General features: G+C 42.8%; 1 protein-coding gene across 2 annotated transcripts in view; it reads left to right on the top strand.

The window, feature by feature from the left end:
* UBE2D3 (ubiquitin conjugating enzyme E2 D3) overlaps positions 1-23,232 on the top strand; it is a 68,414-nt gene extending 45,182 nt beyond the window's left edge. The window contains exons 3-8 of one of the 2 annotated variants that reach the window (XM_088453236.1): positions 5,141-5,172; positions 10,673-10,750; positions 17,289-17,394; positions 19,944-20,037; positions 20,255-20,304; positions 22,303-23,232. In XM_088453236.1, coding sequence (XP_088309362.1) covers positions 5,141-5,172; positions 10,673-10,750; positions 17,289-17,394; positions 19,944-20,037; positions 20,255-20,303 — 359 coding nt within the window. In that variant the 3' untranslated portion in view covers position 20,304; positions 22,303-23,232. The remainder of the gene's footprint in view (positions 1-5,140; positions 5,173-10,672; positions 10,751-17,288; positions 17,395-19,943; positions 20,038-20,254; positions 20,305-22,302) is intronic. The other variant, XM_088453237.1, reaches the window with a different exon arrangement.
* Positions 23,233-23,704: the final 472 nt, after the last annotated feature.

Here is a 23,704-nt window from a genome sequence, read left to right as displayed (position 1 = left end):
GTGCTTTTGTCGGGGTGAGAGGATATCTGCATAATTTTAGGGTGCACTGTGTTCTGTTTAGTGTTGGTCAGCAGGGGAGCAGAACAATTCAGTTGTGAGGGAGAGTAGTGGCTGAAGGAGAATGAATTGAGTAATAGAAAATTAATTCGTGATGGGTAAAATGCCAATCAGTTGGGGTAGGTATTGAGATGGTGAAGAATAACTATTCATCTGGTTAATAACAGAAGATTGTTTAAGTCGTCCCTCTTCCTTCTGGCACAATGGTTTGGTATTGCATGCTGACAATCAGACTCTGAATCCAGCACCCACACAAATTACAGCAACAGTTACTGCTGAGCCCTTTGTGAGATCTATAATCTGTACAAACCTGGTGTAAATTGTGCTGTTTCACCTTAGTGCGGCCTGAAGCATAGTGTTCCATTGGTATGCAGTCGGGAAGCCGGCGGACCTAATCCCGACAGCCGGCTTCCCGACTGTCATATCCCGGCAAGGGTCTAAGGACAGGCGTCGATATGCACTAATTTCTCAGAGTACAGTTGGTGGCTGCTGCTGAGCTTTTTTGAATATTAAGTTGTACCTGGAAACTACTATATTTTGCCCTCTGAAGCTTTACAATCTACAACATTAATAATTTACATAATTTCAGGCATTGCATGATTGTGAGCATCTATATTGGGTTATGTCGTTTGGACTGTGGGTCCTGCTCACAATTTTTTATTTTTTTTCAGAATACTGTGAGCTCCTTTTTATATTGCTGTGAATCTGTTCCTTCTGAGTGAGCTTATAGAACCATGTAGTAGGACTTTGTGCACCTGTTACTTTCTGACCAGGGACTTACGAGGAACAGTTATGCTGTCCATCCACTAGACTATTAAGTTGAGCGACTGAACAATAACAATCGTTAAATCTTTGCAAAAGTGTCTAAAACTACCAGCGATGCGCGTGCCCGCTGGTTGTTTAGACATCTATCATCTTTCCAGCATGCTGGTCAACCTGACGATAACGTCAGGCTCAGCATGTTGCCAGATGATTGAGCCTGCACTGAACGACTGCTCCGTTCAGTGTAGGCTTATCAGACCTAGAAACGACTGCACGATTACAATGTCGTAATCGCGCTGTCGTTTCTATGGTCTGCTAGTTATTATTATTATTCTTTTATATGGCGCCACAAGGGTTCCGCGGCGCCTTACAAAGTACAGAAACAAGTGAGCACACAAGACAACAATTATTAACAGTACAGACCATGCAGGACAAGTACATGATTTATAAACAATGCTGCATAACACCTAAATAAGCAGCAGGGTGTCAGTAATCAGTTTTAGGTGCCATTGTAAATGAAAGTAAAAGTAAGGCAAGAAGAAGCACGTGAGGAAAGAGGGCCCTGCTCGTGAGAGCTTACATTCTGAGGGGAGGGTCAGACAAACAGGGGTGACACAGATGGGCTAGATAGTGAGGAAGGAGCATAGAGTAGTGGGTTAGGATGAGCGCTGGAGAGCATTGAGGAAGAAATGGGTCTTGAGTGCCCATTTGAAGATTAAGAGCCAGGAAGCCAAGTGATGGAGGAATTTTGCAGGAGCAGTGGTGTCAGAGGGGTATAGCCAGGGTTTGGTGATGGCAAGGAGAATCAAGGCATTGCAGATGAAGTGCTCATGAACGGAGACCAGTTTATTATAGACAAAACTGGCTTTCCAGAGGGAACAGGAGAGAGGGACAAAGTTAAGAGGTGCGAAGAGAATGAGATTAGTGGATGGGCAGCATTAGAATAACACTTATGATCAGCTGCAAGTGGACAAAAAATTAACTAAAAATGCATGCCAAGATCCTCATGTTAGACATGTAAACCCCCCGCCCCAAATGATGACTTGCATTCTGGAGTAGCTTCCAACCTTATATTGTATGATGCCTAGCATGTGTTGCACCTTCACCTGAGCTGTGTTCTGTTCTGTTTTTTTTTTTTTTTTTCTGGAATCTGTATTGTATTATCGCTGAGAATTGCACAGCCACTAAAGGCAAAGTGAGGTAAATACCTAGAGCATATATGCAGTTAACTACTGCCTTGCTCGAAGTGAACATATAAATCAGAGTAATCATCCTAGATTTCTTAAAGCTGCAGTTTGAAAACTACTCATCTCAGATGGGGGTGCAATATTGGTATGCTCCCATACTTTGATGCTTCCCTCTCTAGTCATATTTCAAGACCGTTAACTCCCCCATTCCTCCAACCACCGTCATCTCTTCGCCACTTTGAACTCTCCTCTGTCCCCTTCTTACTCTGCCCACCAGATACCCCTCAGCATACCATCCCCTCATTTTCGAGCCTACCCCAGCCATCCTACCTGACCACTAGTAAGTATCTGGAAATGTAGATCAGACCAGAGGAGGGCCAGGACTTCAACATTTTATTATTTTGATTGTGAATGTAGTTATGCTTCTCTACAACCTCTACAATCTTCCAGTGGTGGTTTTTTTTTTTTTTGTATTTTCCCGTGTTAAATGTTTTTTGCCCATGCACTATAGATTGTCGGCATCCTGCTTGGCCTACTTGCTGTCCCATTCCTTGTGTAAAGCTGGGGTACACACTGAGACAACTGGAAATCGTTCCCCCTCGACATCACATGATTACCGATAAACTCTTCAGCTGATAGTGAAGGATGGTAGTGATTGTTAATTAACACAGTCAGGTGCATAAATATTGGGACATTCACAGAATTTTCATATTTTGGCCTCTATTCACCACCACAATGGCTTTGAAATGAAACAAACAAGATGTGCTTTAACTGCAGACTTTCAGATTTAATTTGAGGGTAATTACATCCAAATCAGGTGAACGGTGTAGGAATTACAATGGTTTCTATATGTGCCTCCCACTTTTTAAGGGGCCAAAAGTAATGGGACAAACTACACAATCCTAAATCTAACTTTCACTTTTTAATACTTTGTTGCAAATCCTTTGCAGGCAATTACAGCCTGAAGTCTGGAAAGCATAGACATCACCAGACGCTGTGTTTCATCCTTGGTGATGCTCTGCCAGGCCTCTACTGCAAATGTCTTCAGTTCCTGCTTGTTCTTGGGGCATTTTCCCTTCAGTTTTGTCTTCATCAAGTGAAATGCATGCTCAATCGGATTCAGGTCAGGGGATTGACTTGGCCATTGCATAACATTCCACTTTTTAGCCTTAAAAAAACTCTTTGGTTGCTTTTGCAGTATGCTTCGGGTCATTGTCCATCTGCACTGTGAAGCGCCGTCCAATGAGTTCTGAAGCATTTGACTGAATATGAGCATATAATATTGCCCAAAACACTTCAGAATTCATTCTGCTGCTTTTGTCAGCAGTCACATCATCAATAAATACAAGGGAACCAGTTCCATTGGCAGCCATACATGCCCATGCCATGACACTACCACCACCATGCTTCACTGATGAGGTGGCATGTTTTGGATCATGAGCAGTTCCTTTCCTTCTCCATACTCTTCTCTTCCCATCACTCTGGTACAAGTTGATCTTTGTCTCATCTGTCCATAGAATGTTGTTCCAGAACTGTAATGGCTTTTTTAGATGTTTGGCAAACTCTAATCTGGTCTTCCTGTTTTTGTGGCTCACCAATGGTTTACATCTTGTGGTGAACCCTCTATATTCACTCTTGTGAAGTCTTCTCTTGATTGTTGACTTTGACACATATACATCTACCTCCTGGAGAGTGTTCTTGATTTGGCAAACTGTTGTGAAGGGGTTTTTCTTCACCAGGGAAATAATTCTTCTGTCATCCACCACAGTTGTTTTCCGTGGTCTTCCGGGTCTTTTGGTGTTCCTGAGCTCTCCGGTGCGTTCTTTCTTTTTAAGAATGTTCCAAACAGTTGATTTGGCCACACCTAATGTTTTTGCTATCTCTCTGATGGGTTTGTTTTGATTTTTCAGCCTAATGATGGCTTGCTTCACTGATAGTGACAGCTCTTTGGATCTCATATTGAGAGTCGACAGCAACGGATTCCAAATGCAAATGTCACACCTAGAATCAACTCCAGACGTTTTACCTGCTTAATTGATAGTGAAATAACAAGGGAATAGCCCACACCTGTCCATGAAATGGCTTTTGAGTTGATAGTCCCATTACTTTTGGCCCCTTAAAAAGTGGGAGGCACATATAGAAACCGTTGTAATTCCTTCACCGTTCACCTGATTTGGATGTACTTACCCTCAAATTAAATCTGAAAGTCTGCAGTTAAAGCACATCTTGTTTGTTTCATTCCAAAACCATTGTGGTGGTGAATAGAGGCCAAAATATGAAAATTCTGTCAATGTCCCAATACTTATGCACCTGACTGTACATTAGGTCGCATGTGATATCATCCAATTTGAAGTGCCGCATGTCATACCTGATGTCGCTAGTGAACGTGAGCACATGCATATTGAGAGTGCAGCCATGGCCAAAAGTTTTGGAAACTCCCCAGACCTTAATCCCATTGAGAACTTGTGGTCAATCCTCAAGAGGCAGACAAACAAAAACCCACAAATTCTGACAAACTCCAAGCATTGATTAGGCAAGAATGGGTGGCCAGTCAGGAAGTATGTGACTGACAGCATGCCAGGGCGAAATGCAGAGGTCTTGAAAAAGAAGGGTCAACACTGTATTGACTCTTTGCATAAGCTTAATGTAATTGTCAATAAAAGACTTTCCACTTATGAAATGGTTGTAATTTTACTTCAGTATACCATAGTGACATCTGACAAGGTCTAAAAATGTGAATTTGTTACGAAACTGCAAATCTGCCTGGCATCGCTCCATTGTGTACCCAGCTTTAAGATGTACTTTTGCAGTTAGTGTTCTGAGCACAGGTGCATTAATTTCATACTGTAGCTACATGTCCATTGCATCATAATTCATCACAAAGCTAGTAGGCTGTCCGGTTGCAATTTAATTAATGTTTTTCTTGCCAGCACATTCCGCAGCACTTTATAATGGGCTGAATTAGGAAGCACCAATGCAAGGCAGATAAACAATCTGTTCTAATATTAGTAGAACTTAAACATAAAATAAAACCACATCTTTAAAGGAAATGTGCCCAGTTATTGTGATGTCTATTAAATTGTCCCCCCACCCCCCTCCCTCCATTGTTACTCAGAATTTTTCTTTCTTTGCAGTGTTTCATTGGCAAGCAACAATTATGGGCCCTGTAAGTACAAAACAATATAGCTAATAGAAGTAACATTTCCATGGAGTTACAAGTGTCTTTTTGTATGGGGTGACTGACCTGTACTGTATTTTTAAAATTTGGTTGCAATGAAAGGGTTTATTTTCTGATGTTGGTGTTTTTTGTTTTTTTTTGTTTTTTTTTAGCATTTTCCATTTAATAAAATATTGTTGTTTTTCTATCATGCCATGGTGGGGACTGTGGGTCATAGTTGAGCACTGAGGCTGGGTGCCAAGTATTTAACTTCAAAAGCTGCAGCACAGGCTCCGGCTCCTCTATAGTCCCTCTGGAGCTCTGTTTTTTCCTTGGTGCCTTCAATGATAGGGCATGTTAGTAGTGGGGCTCTTTCAGCCCCAGGGTTATTTTTATTTAATTTTTTTTCTCCGGACCCCCTGCTGGCTGGTGTACTGACCTCACTGCCAGGGACACCACCCACCTCTGTACACTGGAAGGCCGCACAGAGGTACAGGTAAGCGGCTCCCGGTAATCGGGAGCTGGTGCTACAGCGGCGATGTGGGCAGTCGCCGGTGGTGCTGGATGGCGGGTAAGTGTTCTCTGTACCACCACTAGACCACCCGGGACACTGTGCTTACATTTTGGGTAGCGGGGGCCCTGCGAGGTTTCCAGGAGAGATTAGAGCAATCCTTGTCTCTTCGTCCCACTCTCCGCCAAGGGGCTCCTCTCCCCTCTATTGAGCCTGCCTGCATCGAGAGTGGTCTGCTGCCTCCTCTATACCTGGTGTATCAGGTTATCTATGTTCCCTTCTCCACCTCTTGGTTGATGGGACCTGTGTGCAATTTTTCTTCTGTTTGTGTAGAACTGCAGGGTGTATGTGTATGTATATTTTATTTCTTACTGTATCTTTTGTTTATACTGTAGTATCAGCAATTTAACAATGCTGCCTTTTTTTATTATTTCTCTGTAACCTCTTATTCAGTGGTTTTCTGCAGTAAATCACCTACACTATTTAGGGCATAGTGTACAAGACAACAGTGCTTTGCCCACATATTTATTTGTGGTCTTTGAGAGTAAAGGCAAGAGCACTGAACAATCTAGTTTGTTTACTCAGTGTTGAAGTGTTTCCCTTCTAAGTGCAGCTACGGCTGCTAAGGGATTCTCGGCCAAATCCTCCCAAAAGGAGAGTTCCTGTGCTGCATGCCTATACATGCACCTCTTGTAGGGGAAATGATTCCTCTGCAGTGCAAAACCATGCTGACCTGTGTGACTGCTGATCTGCTCCACAGGGGGTCTGCCCGTGAGATGGCAACCCTACAGGAACCCAAATGGGCTTCTTCCCTGGCCATTAAAGACTTCGCTTCACAGCTGGTGGTTTCTCTTGCTTCCACAGCCCTCAGTAACCACAATTGACCAATTACCGGTCACATTGCAATTGGACTCCATACCACTGCCTCCCTTCGAACCAACTTGGGTCCAGGGACTGGTGCAGGTATGTAGTAACCTACAACCGTTATTAGGCCCTTCAGCCTCACGCACATCCCTGAGACAGGACAGGTCTGCATGCTCCCTCACAGGGGACTCCATCTCGGATGAATCTTTTGAGGGTGAGGTTTTATCCCAGACGTCTGACGTTGATTCTTCCTCTATACAAGAAGAACACATGAGTTCGGGTGGTCAGATCTGTGCTACATATCAAGGGTTCAGTCCCTATCTCTACATTTGAGGCTCCACACTTTAAACGAAAGAAGGATCCATCGGTTTTCCCACCATCTTCGCAATTGGAGGACCTACAAAAGGAGGCCTGGTCACACCCGATCAAAGTTATTGGTTTCCAAGCGCATCTCCTCTTTCTATCTGCTCCCAGTGGGAGAGCCCACCTCCTGTGGATGTACATATTGCAAGGTTGAAGTCCACTACTCTTCCTATTCTGGACGCAGCATCCCTTAAGGACCCGACAGGTAGAAAATTGGAACAGTCTTTGAAGTCTATTTGCTAATGCAGGGGCAGCCGTTCGTCCAACTTTAGCTTCAGCTTGGGTCGCCAAGGCCATTGGTAGCTGGGTGGATTCTTTGGGCAAGGGCCTGCGTTCTGGCTCTTGTCACACCAATTTCCTTACTATTGTCAACAATACTAGAGAGGCCAGTACATTGGTGAGGCGGTACTTGATTCTGGCACTATAGCCTCAAAGATTTTGGCTTTCTGTATCTGCTACGTCAGGCCTAGCCAACCTGTGGCTCTCCAGCTGTTGTAAAACTACAATTCCCAGCATGCCCTGCCACAGTGTTTCTATTAGGGAATGCTAAAACTCTGGCAAGGCATGCTGGGACTTGTAGTTTTACAACAGCTGGAGAGTCACGGGTTGGCCAAACCTGTGCTTAGATGATCATTATGGCTCCTTTCTTGGCATGCCTATAATTATTCCAAAAAAGCCCTACAAGCACTACAGTTTTCGTGGGACTGTCTCTTTGGGCCAGAACTTGATCAAATTGTCACAACTGTAGCAGCCTCTTAAGACTGGTTTCCTGCCCTACGCAGCTTCCAGGAGCAAAGTCTCTTGCTCCTTTCGTCCGCAGGGTAAACCCAGAAGTCAATCCTCCTTCCAGAGTGCAGTTTTCTGGCTTCACCCTAGATCCAAATGCCGCCAGACCTGGTCCGGTCGCCGCCAGGCTGTCAAGGCAACAGACAAGCCTGCGGTCGGACAGGCAGGTCCCAGGCTGGGACCTCTCGGGGTGGGTGGGCAGTCTCCTGTTCGCCGACGCATGGATAAGTATAACATCGGATTCCTGGGCTCAGGAGGTTGTGCCCACCGGTGCAATTTATTTTTTTTCAACCAGTCTTCCCCTAGACGTTGCAAGAGCGGCTGCTTTGACAGCATCCATCAACTCTCTTGGTGGCTGTAGTACCAGTCCCTGCCCCCCAGAGGGGAACTGACTGACTTTTTTTTTTCTCCAATCTATTTCCAGTACAGAAACCAGATGGGTCATTCCACCCGATTCTCAAACTGAAGAAGCTCAACTTGTTTCTCAGGGTTCCCAGGTTCAGGATGGAGTCTCTCTGGTCAATCATGCAAGCAATGCAACCGGGAGATTTCATGGCCTCCCTGGACATTCAGGACACCTACCTACAGATCACCATAAGGGGGAGTTGATCAGCGATTCTTCTGTTCAGTCCAACCACTTTCAGTTTCGGACAGTACCTTTCGGCCTATTGACTGCACAGCTTTTTTTTTTTTTTTCCCAAAGTCTCATGGATGGATATTCAATTGGCGAAAGTCCACACTCTTTCCCCCTCCCCCCTCCCCCTTGCTGAACATGTTACATTTAGGGGTCCTGTTGGACACGCAAACCCAAAGGTGTTTTTTTTTTTTTTCTTCCCAGGAGTAAGTTAATCCCCCTTCAGACTCTGATACACCAGTTTCTCAATCTGCGCATGGTATTCATTCGCCCTTGTATGAAGGTTCTCTGCAAGATGGTCTCATGTTTCGACATGGTGGATTATGCGCGATTCCACTCAAGGCCACTACAGTTGGAGTTCCTACGCAGATGAAGTCGTTCTCCTCTACTCATTCACACAATAGTACTGCCCAGGGACGTACGCCTCTCACCATGACGCAGGTCGCCCGTTTCTAATCCAGAACTGGGTTCTCCTGACAATAGATGCCAATCTGCACGGAAGGGGGGCTGTCACAGGGAGCCATTCCTTTCAGGGACGGTGGTCCCTTCAGGAAGCCAAGCTACCCATCAATGTTTTGGAACTGCGTGCAGATTTCCGGGTCCTCTGCCAGGCAAAGCCTCTCTCGCAGCCTGCGACGGTCCAGTCAGACAAACTGACCTTGGTTGTGTATATATCAACCATCAAAGAGGCACCAGAAGCGGTGCTGCCATGAGGGAACTGCACCCATTATCCAGTGGGTGGAGTGGTTCCTTCCAGTGCTCTCTGCTGTATGCATTCCAGGAGTTCTGAACTGGGAGGCAGATTTCCTCAGCAGACCGGAGGTACTACTACTACCAGACTCTACTACTAAGATTTATTAGTTTGGAATACTTAGTTCCAGTCGTGTTCCTCATCGTTTTGGATCCATTTTTGCTTATCGGATTTCCAGGGTATTGTCCTTTTTGCAGGCGGGATTGGACTTTGGTCTTCGAGTGTCCCAGGGGTCCTTCACATCCTGCCCTCTTTTGTTCCTCCTGTTAATACTTGGGACCTTACCCTGGTTTTGAATATTCTGAACGATCCTTTTGAACTTTTTTTATTTTCTATTGACCACAGATTGCTTACTTGAAAAACTGTCTTACTGGCTATCTGCTTTGCCCGCCGAGTTTCAGACCTAGGCACGTTATCCTATAGGGTACCATTTCTTCTTTACCATTTAGACAGGGCTGCGTTTCACACCAGTCTTGACTACCTACCGAAGGTTGTCTCCAGGGTCCATATCAACCAGGAGCTTGTGGTACCCTCCCTTTCGGTATCTGAACATCCTACAGGGGACCCCTCCATGCGCTCGCTCGACTTGGTCCGAGCTCTGTGTTTATGTTCGCCGAATGGCAGAATTCAGTCTGTCGGACTGTCTTGTATGATGCTCGTAAACTAGGCTGGCCAGCCTCTAAGCAGACTTTGGGACGTTGTGTACGCCTTACTATTCGTCAGACTTATCTCTTGGCTCAGAAGCGGATTTTGCCTTCCATCAGAGCTCATTCCACATGATCCGTTGGGTGCTTGCTGTGGTGCCTCTGCAGAGCAGCTCTTCATGCTGCTACATGGTCTTCAGATAACACGTTCTTTACGTTTTATAGGTTTGATACCTCTGCTACTACCGATGCGGCTTGTGTGCAGGGTACGTTCTGCAGCGCAGGTGCGTTCCCTCCTGTAAGGGAAAGCTTTGGGACGTCCCACAGTCCCCAGTGTCTACCATGGCATGGTACAAAAAAAATTGTTGTTTTTTTTTTTTTTTTTGGTAATAGATAAACCTGAACTTTGGTTACAATGGCTTACTGCATTAGTGTGTGGCTTTTGTTGCTAGAACTTCTTGGGTTTAACTGTGCTCTCGGCATGACGTTATACTAGATTTTTATCTGAAGTCTTCTGTAATTCATTCAGTTTACGCAAGTAAACTTTAACGTGCTGTACCTTGATAGATTGTAATGAGTTATTTAATCTTGTGAGGATTTCCTTCTGTGGAAGTAGGTGTAATAATTTTAACAAATTCAGCTGTGCATGCTTAACATATTTTATAGGCCTTATATTTCATGTTTTCAGAGTTAAGTATTCAACAATATTTATGAAGCCAGTATAAATTAAGTGGTTTTTATTACATGTTAAGACTGTAGGCAATATTAATTTCCTTCACCTTGTAGCAAGAGGTGGTGGAGCATACTTATGCCAACAGATTGAGAACTGTTTCTTGGTTTGTTAATCTTACGAATGCTGTCTTTCACTCCACATATTTATATTCAAAACCATCTGTAAACTTAAATTTGCTTTGTGCCTTACATTTCATATTTAACAGTGAACTTTTTCTTTTCAGAATGACAGTCCATATCAAGGCGGTGTTTTTTTCTTGACCATTCATTTCCCAACAGACTACCCCTTCAAACCTCCCAAAGTATGTAACTGCTAGAATCTATTTTGTAGGCATTTTGTTTTCAGTTACCATTTGGGTAGACAGATTTGTTAGTATAGCATGTCTTAGATACTCTAAGCACTAGCTGTAGGATGGGCATATGCATAACATTACATGTCTTTCACAGAAAGCAAGCAATACTCTATTTTAATAAGTGCCTTGTCCTTTAAATTTCTTAACTATATACTTTTATTTACATTTCCTCTACAGCAAATGTCCTGCTATTTCTGGGTTAGGGGCAAATAAATTAACTGAACAATTCCGTCAGACATTCAATTCACATTTCATGGCTTGTCAATGCAAAGCCCCACTGCAACATTGGCAAAGACCATGTCTTCAGGACTGTCTTATCTCCATGGCATGGGAACTCCACAGTTCTAGCTTGGGGTAGGGGCAGTGATAGAATTTTAAACGAATACTAGTTTAAATATATCCAGGCATCAGTTCAAAATGAATAGTCAGAGGGGCTGCTGCTAAAGAAGGGTGTTAACCTCCCTACTCAAAGAGTAAATACATAGGAGAAAAGTTGTGGTGGTGATGGAGCTAATAATTAAACAAGATGCTCTTAATAGAAAGTGTGTTAATAAATCTGTTTAGTAGTAAACACATTATTGGCAAAAAAGAGAAGGAACAGTTTTGCACAGGATTTTATTGGGAATGTCTCCCAATAAAATATCAATCCTGTTATTTTCTCATAGGTAAGATTATTATCTTTATTGAGTATATAAGAAACACATTTTGAGTAAGATAACAAATCATACCTATGAATTATTTCAGTGTACCTTATACACTCAATTAACAAGCTAGATATCAATACAGGATTTATTTTAGTGGGAGACAATCAAATAGACTCTTGGCTATTAAAAGAATTCAAATTATTTTAATCCCTTATCTTGCACCTTATACAATCTTCACTTTATTTTAATAAAGATGCTTTGCTTTTTGTATTGTTTGAGTTTTTTAAGTGATATAATAATGGTTACATTTTAATAGAAGTGCAACATATACAGATTCTTTCCTTTCAACTGGTAAACACATTACAAAGAAGATAAAACACTTGTGGTAATTATGTTAGTCTGGGGGACTGCAAATGTACATGAATAGTGAACTTCCGCTTAGTATGTCTGAAGCAGACATGCTGCATAATAGTGGGTGGTTTCTAAACTCTGTACTGGGATAATGTGTTGAACACTTCCCTTCTGCACTTGGATTGTTAACCGTTTCTAGTAGATTGTCCATCAAGGTGGAATGTTGGATTACCAGATTTAGTCCTCTAGGAAAAAGACTACAGCAATTTGTTTTCTACAGGACCTGCCAGCTGAGGAAATTGCGTGTTTTATGTAATGAAACACGTCTGATCATTAGTCTGAAAACAGTGCATGTTTTCCAGGTCTCACAAAATCGCAAGTGAGATATTTGCTCCACATGTGGATCTTTTAATGTGTCTGAGTAATGAATGCACCTGCTGGATGACCTCCAAAACGTGCACTGTGGGGTCCTGAGGACCGAGTTGGAGAACCACTGGTCTAGCAAATACATATTGCGAGTGCATCGGTGGCTGTGTACATTAGAAAGGTCTGAACAATGTCATTCAGACAGATCAGGCCGGCCATGCCGTACAACAGATGGCGATACATATGTATCATCTGCATGTGTACGGACAACTCGCTGACAGCCTGCACACTTGCTGAAGGGACCATCGACATTGGCATCTCAACAGGGCAAGTAATTTTAAATACCTGCTCAATTGTGATGTCAGCCCAGTCATATCGAGTGGCAGACTGGTAAGCTATACACACTTTCTAATTGGCCACTCCTTGGGCGGATCAGTTTCCTGACCAATCCGCCGTCTAAATGTGTACCCACCATTATTATTCTGCAGCCTTGTACCTTGAAATGCTGAAAATTGTTTCATTATTATTGGCATTGTTATGGTTCACTCTAGCTCCGGCGGCAGGCAGGGCGCCGGAGCTAGAGAGGGCACTTCCATGCACGTGCTCCCAATAAGGGGCGTGACCATTGAAAAGGGGGCGTGTTTATACGTCGCTTCCCCTTTTCGTAACTCTTGGGGACGTGCCCGGCACTTACGGACACGCCGGGCAGCCCCCAAGCGCATGCCCGCACATTTCCCCACCCGTGGGACACTGCAACCCGCGGGCAAAGAAGGCACTTGTAGGCTGAGGGCAGGGTGCTTTTTGCCCTCCTTCTGGAGGGCAGGGTGATACGCCCCACTAAAACAGCCTAGCTGGAATGCTACTGTTCTTATCCCTACTTTCTTCTTCACACTTCCATAGGGGGGACACAGGCTTACGCCATGGGTATGGAGTGGAGCAGGGGGAGTCCGGGCACCAACTAGTTAAACTTCTTCTCCTAGCAGCCCCGGCTCCTGCACCTCTATACCCCAGCCTTAGACAGGCCAGTTCAGTTTGGTACCCTGCAGGAGCAAGGCACATGTTGGAGATTGCTCCTCGATCTAAACTTTTCTTTATTTTTTATTTATTGTATCTAATTTATTTATTTTTTTATCTGAGTGGGCAGCGCTAGGCATCCTATAGGATGCTCGCAATGCAGCTCCACCGACCCCATGCGGCACTTGAGAGCAGGTCAGTGACCGACCGGGCCCCCAGCACATTCCGGGGACCTGCAGCCGGACGTTTGGGAAGGGAGCATTGACAGTGCTCTAAGCAGCTGCAGCTGTTAGCGCCGGTGTGGGAGACCGGCGGCGCTGACAGCTGTCGCCCAGACCTGGCGCCTCTGCTAGACCACCAGGGAGCTTTATTAGAATCTACCATTGCCTGGGGGATCTGGTTCAGCTAGGGGGAGGTAGGCTCTCCCCTTTTAGCCCTTCCCCGGCGCACTCCCTCACTGCGACAGCCATGCCAAAGGGGTTCTCCGTCCTCTCCCCAACTGAGACACTGAGCAGCCATTTTAACAAGGGCCTGCTTCAGTTAGTCTCTGGAGAGCAGTAAAGGGCTCCTGTCTCCCTGTATACCTCCTCTTGAGGTCTGGTCATACAGTAAGCTCCTGCCTACCGAATGGGGTTTGGATTGTTGAGCATTAACTGCCCATTGATAAAGCATTGAATGTTTCTGTGTGCATGTATTTGTTCAGAGTACATTTTATTACTAATTTTTCTTCTGACCGTTTAGTAAATCCCTCGTCTGTAAAGCCCCGCTTATTGTGGGGTGAGGTCACATTAATTTGTCGTCCCTTTTATTGCACACCGTAGTTTACCTAATTGGTGTGTCTGTGCTTGGAAAACCTGGTAAGTAATCCATGGCAAAGCACCCAGGGTTGTGGGTGCTTCAGTATTGTGTAACTGCAGGAGTTGTACCTCAGGCTCCATACCACTAGGGGCCCTGTGTCTTGCAGATTCGCGCCAGAGTGTCAGCCATGACTTCCACCTGGAACCGGCCTGGACTACCTTTTATTGGTAAGGTTGCAGTTGAACCTCCTCTGCAGTGTCAGTCACACGACTGGCAACCCCAGGGCCCGCCCTCCTACTAGTATCCCTACTGGGGCCTAGCTGGGTACCTTAAAGCAAGAAGGACTGCATCCATGGCTCCCAAGTCAGAATGCTATAAGTGCAGGTGTCTGCATCGTTCCAGCTGGAGCTGGGCAGGAACCGCACTTCAGGTGGCAGTCTAAATAATGCTGTGTCCCTGTCCGGTTATCTGAAGCTCCTCAGATCAGGTACACGGTCCAAAATTTCAGACAAGACCTTTGTCTATCCCATACCGCAGCTAGATGTAGCCGCCCAGTTTAACTGGAGCTGTTCTTCACTTCAAAGTTGCAGAGATCTACGGCCACACCTCTCATGAATATGCCCGATCTATAGGCTGATCTCAGGCGCTAAACAGGGTTAGGCCTTGGTTGGTACTTGGACACCTGGGAATATCAGGTGCGATAGGCTACAAACTCCTAAGGCTAGCACTTTGATTTTCTAGCTTCAGTAGACTGTTTTGGCAGAATTCCTGTCACAGCGTGTGGACCTTCTTCGGAAGGCTCGCCCTAGTAGGCACCTCCAAGTTTTTAAGCACATTGCCTCCTTCAATTCTCTACCAGCTGCGGACCAGGCATAATGAGCCGCCTCCTCTGTGGATGTTCACATGATTACTTCCTATCCCAAATACGGCAACACTTGGATTTCTGGGAAGCCTATTTGCAGTTTCCTATCTGGCCCAGTCACGAGTTTCTTCTGGCTTGCGGTACGAGAGGAGCATTTTCTTTTTCAGACATTGCCATTTGGTCTTTCCAGAGCCCATCCACTTGGATTCCACACTGGATACAACCTTCCAGGGTCAGTGAACAACTTCTGTGAGCCATGTGCAGGTCAACTTTGTGGGTCTCCAAACAATCTTCAAAACTCTCTCCCTGGCTCAGCTGCTCCTACAGCATAGTCCAGGTTCAATCTGATAACGTGACCATTGCCTACATAAACCATCAGGAGAGTCACGTTCTCATTTTGGCAGTGTTTCAACTTCCAGCTCTGTCGGTAGTCGTCCTTCCTAGAGTCCGGGTTGGGGAAGAGAGCTTCCTCTGCCACCTGGGCATCTACCCAGGTGAATGGAGGCTCTGTCCAGATGCCTTTTTGGATCCTAGTTCTTCATTGCCACTAAGGAGATGTCAGACTACCGAGGTACTGCTCCCGTACAAGGGTTCCTGGAGCCTTTCGGGTGGACTCCTTGCCAGTCTGGCAGGAGTTAATTCTATCATCTGCCTTCCCTCCGATTTCATGGATTCCGCGCGTCTGCTGCAGTGGGAGGGAGACCTAGTAATCCTGGTTGCCTCCTATGGGCATTGGTGAGCTAGATAGGCAGATCTATTAGCGCTTTGCTGTATTTTTCTTGCTGGAGCTTCAGCCTCCGAGCCCGTGCTTTAATCCAAATCTGGCCCATCTCATTGCGCTTGACTCTGTCTTGAGCACTTCAGAGTTCTCCAAGTCTGTCATTCATACTATGCTGTATGCCCGTAAGTTCTCTGCAAGACTGTCATTGCTTCGGTAGTCCCTCGGTTTCTATTGCTATCTAGTATCTGATACTTTCTAGGGGCCATATATTAAATGAGTTTTAGAAAACTGAGATTAACTCCACACACTGACCTGGTATTGCAGTACTTCCAGGACCAGTTGCCGGCCCTCCTGATCTTTGTGGTTAGGACTCTGGTTCTCCGTGAGACGGACCCCCTTTTTGTCTACAAATTTGTTTAAATCCTGTGTGGAATCCAGCCATTTGTCAGTTGGCTCTGTTTTGATTTTCAGTCACGCTTCAGCTATGGCTCTTCTCTATTCAGTCTTTAGTCAGATTTTTTTTTTCTCCGGATTGTACTACTTGGATGGTTCGCCAGAGGTGCCTCGGCTGAGCAGCTTTGTAAGACCCTATTGTTTTCCACCCATACTTTTATTCTGGTTCTACTCATTTGACACCTTCGCTGCTGCGGAAGCAGTTTTTGGCAAAAGGAGGTTCTCGGCGCGGCTCTGGCGTGTTCCCTCCTGTAATGGAATAGCTTTGTGATTGTCCCATGGTCTAAGTCTGTGTCCACTATGGAAGTGTGACTAAAAGGCTCTTACCTGGTTAAGTCCTTTTTTTTTTTTCTTCAAGCTCCATAGGGGACACAGGTCACCCACCCTGACGCACCAGGCTGGCAGGTTTTTTTTTATGGTTTCCAGTCCTCATTTCGAGGTGTTTGGACCAGTACGTTTAGGTCTGTTTTCCATCTCTTCCTTACTCCTTCCTTGGGCTTACTAACTTAACTGGCATGGCTGTGGGGGTGGGATATAGGGGGGAGGAGCCAAGGCTGCTGGGAGAAGTTTAACTACATCTCCTGCTCCACCCTATACCCATGGTCCATTCCTCTATGGAAGTTGAAGAAAAGAACTTAACCAGGCAAGACAGAAGTCGCCTCCTTTTTGTGTACTTGATAATCAGACTTTGGTTAAAGATTAGTCCATTATCTAATGCAGTGGTAGGGGAATTGGTAAATTACCCCACATGGGGTAAAAATGAAATTCCTGGGGGTAATGGACGGATAGCCGGGCATGCATATGAATCTATAATATAGAATGATTGATATGCATGCCTGGCTGTGCCGCAGGGTAGCTCTAAGCCGGACGCCTGCTGAGATGTTACCAGCGGGCGCCCGGCTCCTTCCCTGTAGCGCCACGTTAGCCGGAGGCTGGAGATCTCTTCTAAACTTCAGCTTCCGGCTCTCTTCTGCGCTGTATGGGAGAGACGTCATTTGTTCTTGAGACACAACCCTTTTAAAGCGTAACATCTGTGTGCTAAAACACAGCATATAGTGGTAATACTGCATTCAGTCCATACACAGCACGTTGAAATCACAGTAGCAGTGACACTCATTGCCCTGTTCGGTTGCATTTTACATGATGCGTTTTAATTGTCATGTGAGCACGTTATGAGCTACATGCTCTGTGCCCATGTATGTTTTATGTGCGTGCTTAAAACAATATTGTCGAAGACCACATTTGACCATATTTATTGCAATTGTTTGCTTTTGACAGGTTGCATTTACAACAAGAATCTACCATCCAAATATTAACAGCAATGGCAGCATTTGTCTTGATATTCTCAGATCACAGTGGTCCCCAGCTTTAACTATTTCTAAGGGTAAGTATGCCAATGTTCTGATGATTTAGAATTAGAATATTTAGCACCTTTAAATTATGTGGATATTACAACCTTTTGGAAACTTTTGAAATAAAACTTCTGCTTGAATTTGCTTGTTAAAACATCAATGCACGTCTATGGCACTATCTGTAACCAATAGGGGTGGATGGATATGTGCAGTTCCAGTATATTCATCGTTACTGATGTGTCAATAGGCTATTTCAGGCAGAAGGTGTCTCAAATATCAGGATTTCCAATAAATGTTAGTTTTTATTGCACAATTTAATTTTTAGGTATATTTAATTTTTATGTTTGAAAGGGGTATCATAACTTGTTATGGTAAGGCAGTAGTTCCTGTGATAGCTGCTTTGTAGAATCAAATTGTAGATTTAAGTGACTATGTTCTGAAGAATGGTGCCTAAAATTGAGTTGTCCACTTTGGCATTTTTTTTTTTTTTTTTAAGCCACTTATGTAGATGAAGTCTCCATTTTTTTTTTTTATTATTATTTATTTATTTTTGTTAACCATTTGCAGGTGTGTAACTGAGCAGTTGAAAGTTTATATTTGCCAAGAACAGATCTGTTTGCAGAAACCTACAGGTCACAAGATTAAATGTGATCACGGTCAGATGCAGCATGTACTCTATGTAATTTGGTTAAGTTACCGATACAATATTGGCATTGAATCCGTTTGACCAGTATGTACCCAATCTAGAATGATCTTCTTGACTCATATTTGATTGACGTATGCACACACTTTTACTTTTATGTATGCTTTGTTTTGGTGTATTTTTTTTTATTATTTTTTTCATGCTGTGAAAAGGTTTGTACTGTAGATGCAAGATCATACCAGTTTAGGTAAATTAGTAATGTTCATTTTAAAGGTCAATCCAATTCCACGTGATGGTTGCAAGTTGCTCTTGCAAAGCTGTTAAAAAGCTGCCAACGGCACCGCAACTCTCGGCCAGGTCCAAGCACTATTTCGCATAATTTTGCTTGGAGCCATTTGGGGCAGCTGATTCATTTCTGCCAATCCGGACTGCAGTCAGGTGCACCCGTTGTCGTGTTGACTCACACTGCAAATACATCATGTGGAATTGGATTTACCCCTAAATTTATTTATACAGTGTCCTAAATGTTTCTGTGTAAATTGAATCCCTTTTTTTGGTTCCAGTTTATTTGCATCTCTAGAACCATGGAAGCAGCATGATTGTGTTCATTTTCAAGGGGTCTAATTCAATTCTCTTCTCTTGCTGTAGCTCCTTGGTTAAGTGCCCAGAGCTATTCAATTGCATGTGATATAAACTGCGTCTAGCGGATTTTTGCTTATACACTCCTGAGGTGTGAGCAGAAATCTGTTCCATTTGGTGCATGCGAGCTATTCCAGCCTGCAAGTCACTATTTCCAGGAAGGTTACTTTAAAACCTTGGTTAAGCCAGCAGGTGGCACTGGGCATTATTTGGGCTATTAAAGGAATTAAAATTTCCCCTTTATTATGGGGTGCCTGATGGAGCAATTCAATTGGCGCCCATGTTGCCTGACAGCACCAGGTTTAGCCGCACAAAGTGACTAAACCCATCAAAAGTACTGTATTGGGTGCCCAAACTGCTGACTTCTCACATATTCTTGCTCTCCTCCTGAGGAGGCTGTGAGAAACCATGTCTACCCATCGCTATGCGTGCCAGAATGGAGCAAAAATTAAATTGCTCAGTCAGGAGTCCGATAAAAGGATTGAATTTCCCCATAACTGTCCAGCAAGCAAGTGGGCAGTACCCAGCAAGCTTATACCTCCCCCTACCTGGCTACTACTTAATGCCAACTGGCTGGCCATTTTCTGGGGAGAACACAATCGCACAACCTATGTGATCCTTTTATTGTTTTAATTTGGTGAAATTGTGACAGGCTTTATACTAACCACATAACAGGATATTTAACCACTTGCCTGGCATAGTCTCAAACTGTGACCTGTCAGAAAAGCCACAAGGAGAGCGACTTCCGGCCACTCTGCACCCTATTAGAATGTCTGCGGTGCTGACTTTCACTGATCGGTCATTGCGGCAGGAGCCCACATCCAGTGGCTGCATAATGGAGCAGCCGGTGGGGAAATGTAAATTAACTGCTCCCTTCCCCCCTAGTGTATACCTGGCAAATCAAAGTTAAGATGTTTGCGATGTTCATATATATAGATGACTGACTGATATTAAATAAAAACTGATCAAATGAAACTTTTTTTTTTTTTTTTTTAAACAAAATATATAATTTTTTTTTATGTTTGTTCGTGACCCAATTCAATCACAAAAAAGCCGACCATTTCTGGGCGCATTTTTTTGGGAAAAAAAATCATCCGTAAAGTGGTTAAAAATATTGTCCATTTTTACTTTAGACTGTTTTTTGTTTTATTTCCCAATTGGACTTTCTACCCTTAAGAAGTAATTAGGGTCTGTGCAAACCTGGTTTACATGGAATTCAAATGTCTAATCTCTTAAAAGAAACATGCGATTGAACATTCACAAATTTAAATCACGTTTGTGTGTTGTGTTCTCTTTCAGTTCTTTTGTCAATTTGTTCACTGTTATGTGACCCAAACCCAGATGACCCTTTAGTGCCAGAGATTGCACGGATCTACAAAACAGATAGGGAAAAGTAAGTATGGATTTAATGTAACCACATTTGTAAATGCTTTTATAGCCATTGATGTAAATGAGCCCGGTTCTACCTTCAGCACATGCATTAGGATTTAAATTTAATGCATTTTTTTAACTCCATCCTCAAATATCCATTTTGCATTGAATGAAATCCAGTTTGAAGCAGTGTTGTACCTTACGTGGCTACTTCCCAAAAGCTTTGTTTAATTTATTAGGTACAATAGGCTAGCAAGAGAATGGACAGAAAAATACGCTATGTTGTAGGGTAAGAGTGCATTTTAAATCATGATTTTAAGGAAGATTGCAAGTTTCTTTGGTGCATGAATTGACTGTCACCGCATTCACTGAATTTAATCTGGAGGCCTATTTGGTTTTATGATTAGCATATGACACTTCTGCATGGCCAAACTGTTCACTGATATATGAATGTTTTGTTTGTTTTTTCTTGTGGTTTTCAGTAATCTTAATGCTTTCACAGAAATGTATGCATTGTGGTGGTGTGCTTTGTTTTATTATATAGATTTTGTATCAAGTGGCTACTAAACATTTAACTTTTTTTTAATTTTATTTGAGCCTTTTAGCAAATTACAAGTTGGCATTTAATCTTTTGATAGAATGTACATGGATAATTTAGGAATGTTTCTTCATGTGTACTTTGAGATATATTGATTTGTATGTATCTAAACTGTATGCATCTAACTATTTGCTAGTGTTTAGTGTTAGTATTACCTGATATTGGTAACTACATTCCTGAGGCAAGTTTTTACTGTGAATATTCTGCTAAGTGTTTGACTGTAGTGTAGTGTGTAGCAGCATGAAGCAAAATTATACCAACATTTAATGGGTAAGTCTGTTAGACTGACTAGATTTCTATAGATCGCCATAATGGTAATGTCTCGTCTTGCCTTTTTCTATGGACCAGTGTTTGATACCACATCCATTAGACCGTTTTCCAGATGAGGGGATTTTCTGATTTAGTGCAAAATGCCAGAAATCTATAAAAAAAAAAAAAATTCCCGTACTTGTTGTTTTATGGTACCTGGCTGGCATCTCTCCATGACATTGTTTAGCCATTCCCTTTAAAGAAGCCAACCCTGCATTTCCTCCCGCGCGGCCCCCCCCCCCTCCCCGCGCCCCAAGCAAAACCAGTCTGGCTATACCTTTTTAATAGCATTTTTATTTCTATGGTATATCTGTTAAATTAGTCGTCTTTACATTTCTGCCTTTATGTTTACCAGATAGTTTTTCACTGTTACAATTTTGCTGTTTATCTTGACAAAGGCAATGGTAGAACACAGATGATTTTTTTTCCTTTGCGCTCATTCACGTGTCGCAAATTATTAGATGCCAGTTAACTTCAGTTTGGTTATTATCTAAGATGTTTGTTCACTTCAGGTCCCAGGAATGTTTGCAGGACATAAAATCTCATCTATACAATTATGTGCGCTGGTGTATATTTACCTGGCCTTCAGTTTTAAAAATCCATTCACAACTTAAAATACTTGTTTTTAACTGCATACAAGTTGATACAGCTTTGAAAATTGTCTTCTCACATGAATTGTGTAAATTCCTTTACAAACAATATGCAACTTCATGGTTTATCATACTGTAGATCTAAGGTTATTGCCTATTGATTACCCAAGTAGTGATTTTTATAGAATTGTTCAAGGACACTATTTCCACATAGTTGCCACCATATTGTGCTTGTTGATACACTTGCAGGACGTTCCAACCCTTTGCGCATAGTCTAAAGCTGGCATGAGCAGAATGGTGGTTTGTCATTTTTCTGATGCTCTGTTAAAGATCGGGATATTAAACATGTTGAAAATCTATTTCCTAATACCGACCCGGAAATGGTCTTTATTAGTGAGTCAGCATTTCTACATGTTGAATTTCCCTGATCCTAACGTAACGCCGATCAATGGCTGCCTATCTGCACAACAGAATCTGGGCCCCTTAGCATACAAAAACAATATAAAAAGCAATATTGATACTGCACAAGCTTTTAGATTAGTTATGTAATATGGTTGGTTAATTCAGAATTTAAATCTTCAAGACATTTGTACAGTATAACTTAAGTCAATATTTATTTTTTGGCCAGTGACCTTAGACTGGTTAAAACTATTCCATCAAATAACCAGATTTGACTGTCAAAAGAAATCTATATAAAATTGTCTATGGCTGTCAAAATGCATGGTTATCACCTTTTTATGGTCCCTTCTAATCTAATGTGACTTTTTTTTTTTTCTCTGTGAAATTTCAGATACAACAGAATAGCCCGGGAATGGACTCAGAAGTATGCTATGTGATGCTACCTTCAAGTCTAAATAACACCTGCATTATAGCTGGAATAAACTTTAAATTACTGTTTTCCCCTCCCTTTCAGACCTCATCTACCTTCCCTACTATCCTCCCACCCCACTTTATTTTTTTTTATTTTTTTTTTCCTTCTCCCCATTTTTATTTTGGGTTTGTTTTGTGCTGCCTCCCTTCATGCACATGCTCACATGGGAAGACTTTAGCTCAGCATTGGACAGACACTGCTCTAAACTGTCAAGTAGTTGCCAGAATACTATTGCCCAAGATTCATAATATCAAACGGAGCATGTGTTAAAACGTGGCCGACGTCTTCACTGTAACTTGGTTATGAGACTAAACCCATTCCTCATTTCTCCTTGAAATGTTGAAGATTAGCGCCTTTATTTGTGGTTGGGAGGGGGAAGGTGTTAGGTAAAAATAATATAAAAAAATACTGAATTGTGTATCATTGTAGGATACAGGAATGTGGAATTACCATGGATACTTTGGTCAAACCCTCCAGATGTTTAATACTTCATGATGTACTTTATGCTCATAAAATGTTTTTGATTGGAGAGTTGGTGTTGAAATTATATAGTGGCGGAACAGAAATGTATTTTATGCATGTCAATAAACATGACAAATTGGAAGGTGACACCCCATTGAATAACAAAAATAAGATCAAAAGTTTTTGTAATTTTTCATTGAGTTTTTTTTTTCATTTTTTTTTTTTTTTGGCGGCTGAGCTATTAGTTAATCTATCTTCCAAAACACTGTTAATATAGCACTGAATAAAATGATTCAAGCGTCAATGGATGACTGATCAACTAATAGCTCTGATCTGTTTTTGTTTGTTTGTTTTTTTTTTTTTCTTCAATAAAGTTGCATAAACCAATTTGTTAGCTGCCTGAATTAATCAATATTTGCAACATTTAATTTCTCTGTAAATTCAAATATGTATATAAAGTTTGAATTTTTTTTGTTTGACGTCAGATAGTGTAAGTTTCAAGAGAACCTAAGCTTTTTCTTATGTTTATTTAAACCTTGTTCTACTTAGTATGAGATGCAGAATCAGCCTACTGTCCATTGTGGGCAGAAGTTCCAGCATACAGTATTAGACTGGCTGGGGAGGGGATTGCTGGATAAAAATGATCCTTTAGCAGCATGAACCTTCATGGTAACTTATCAGTTAATATAATGTCTACCTTCTTATGTGACATTCGGCTGGGGATAGCCAACAACTCTTGCAATGTGAGGTTGGCACTATCTGGACTTATTGGTGAAGGCTCACATGGGCATATTCTACACGACTAAATCCTGCTTGTCTGCGGCCTGTGGGAGTGGTGTCGTGAAGCTTGTTTAAGTGA

This window comes from Taudactylus pleione, unplaced genomic scaffold (genome assembly GCF_031769625.1).
Source record: "Taudactylus pleione unplaced genomic scaffold, aTauple2 ptg000573l, whole genome shotgun sequence".
Classification (NCBI taxonomy): Eukaryota; Metazoa; Chordata; class Amphibia; order Anura; family Myobatrachidae; genus Taudactylus; species Taudactylus pleione.
Note: the sequence above shows the minus strand (reverse complement) of the source record. Positions and strands in the feature narration are given on the sequence as shown.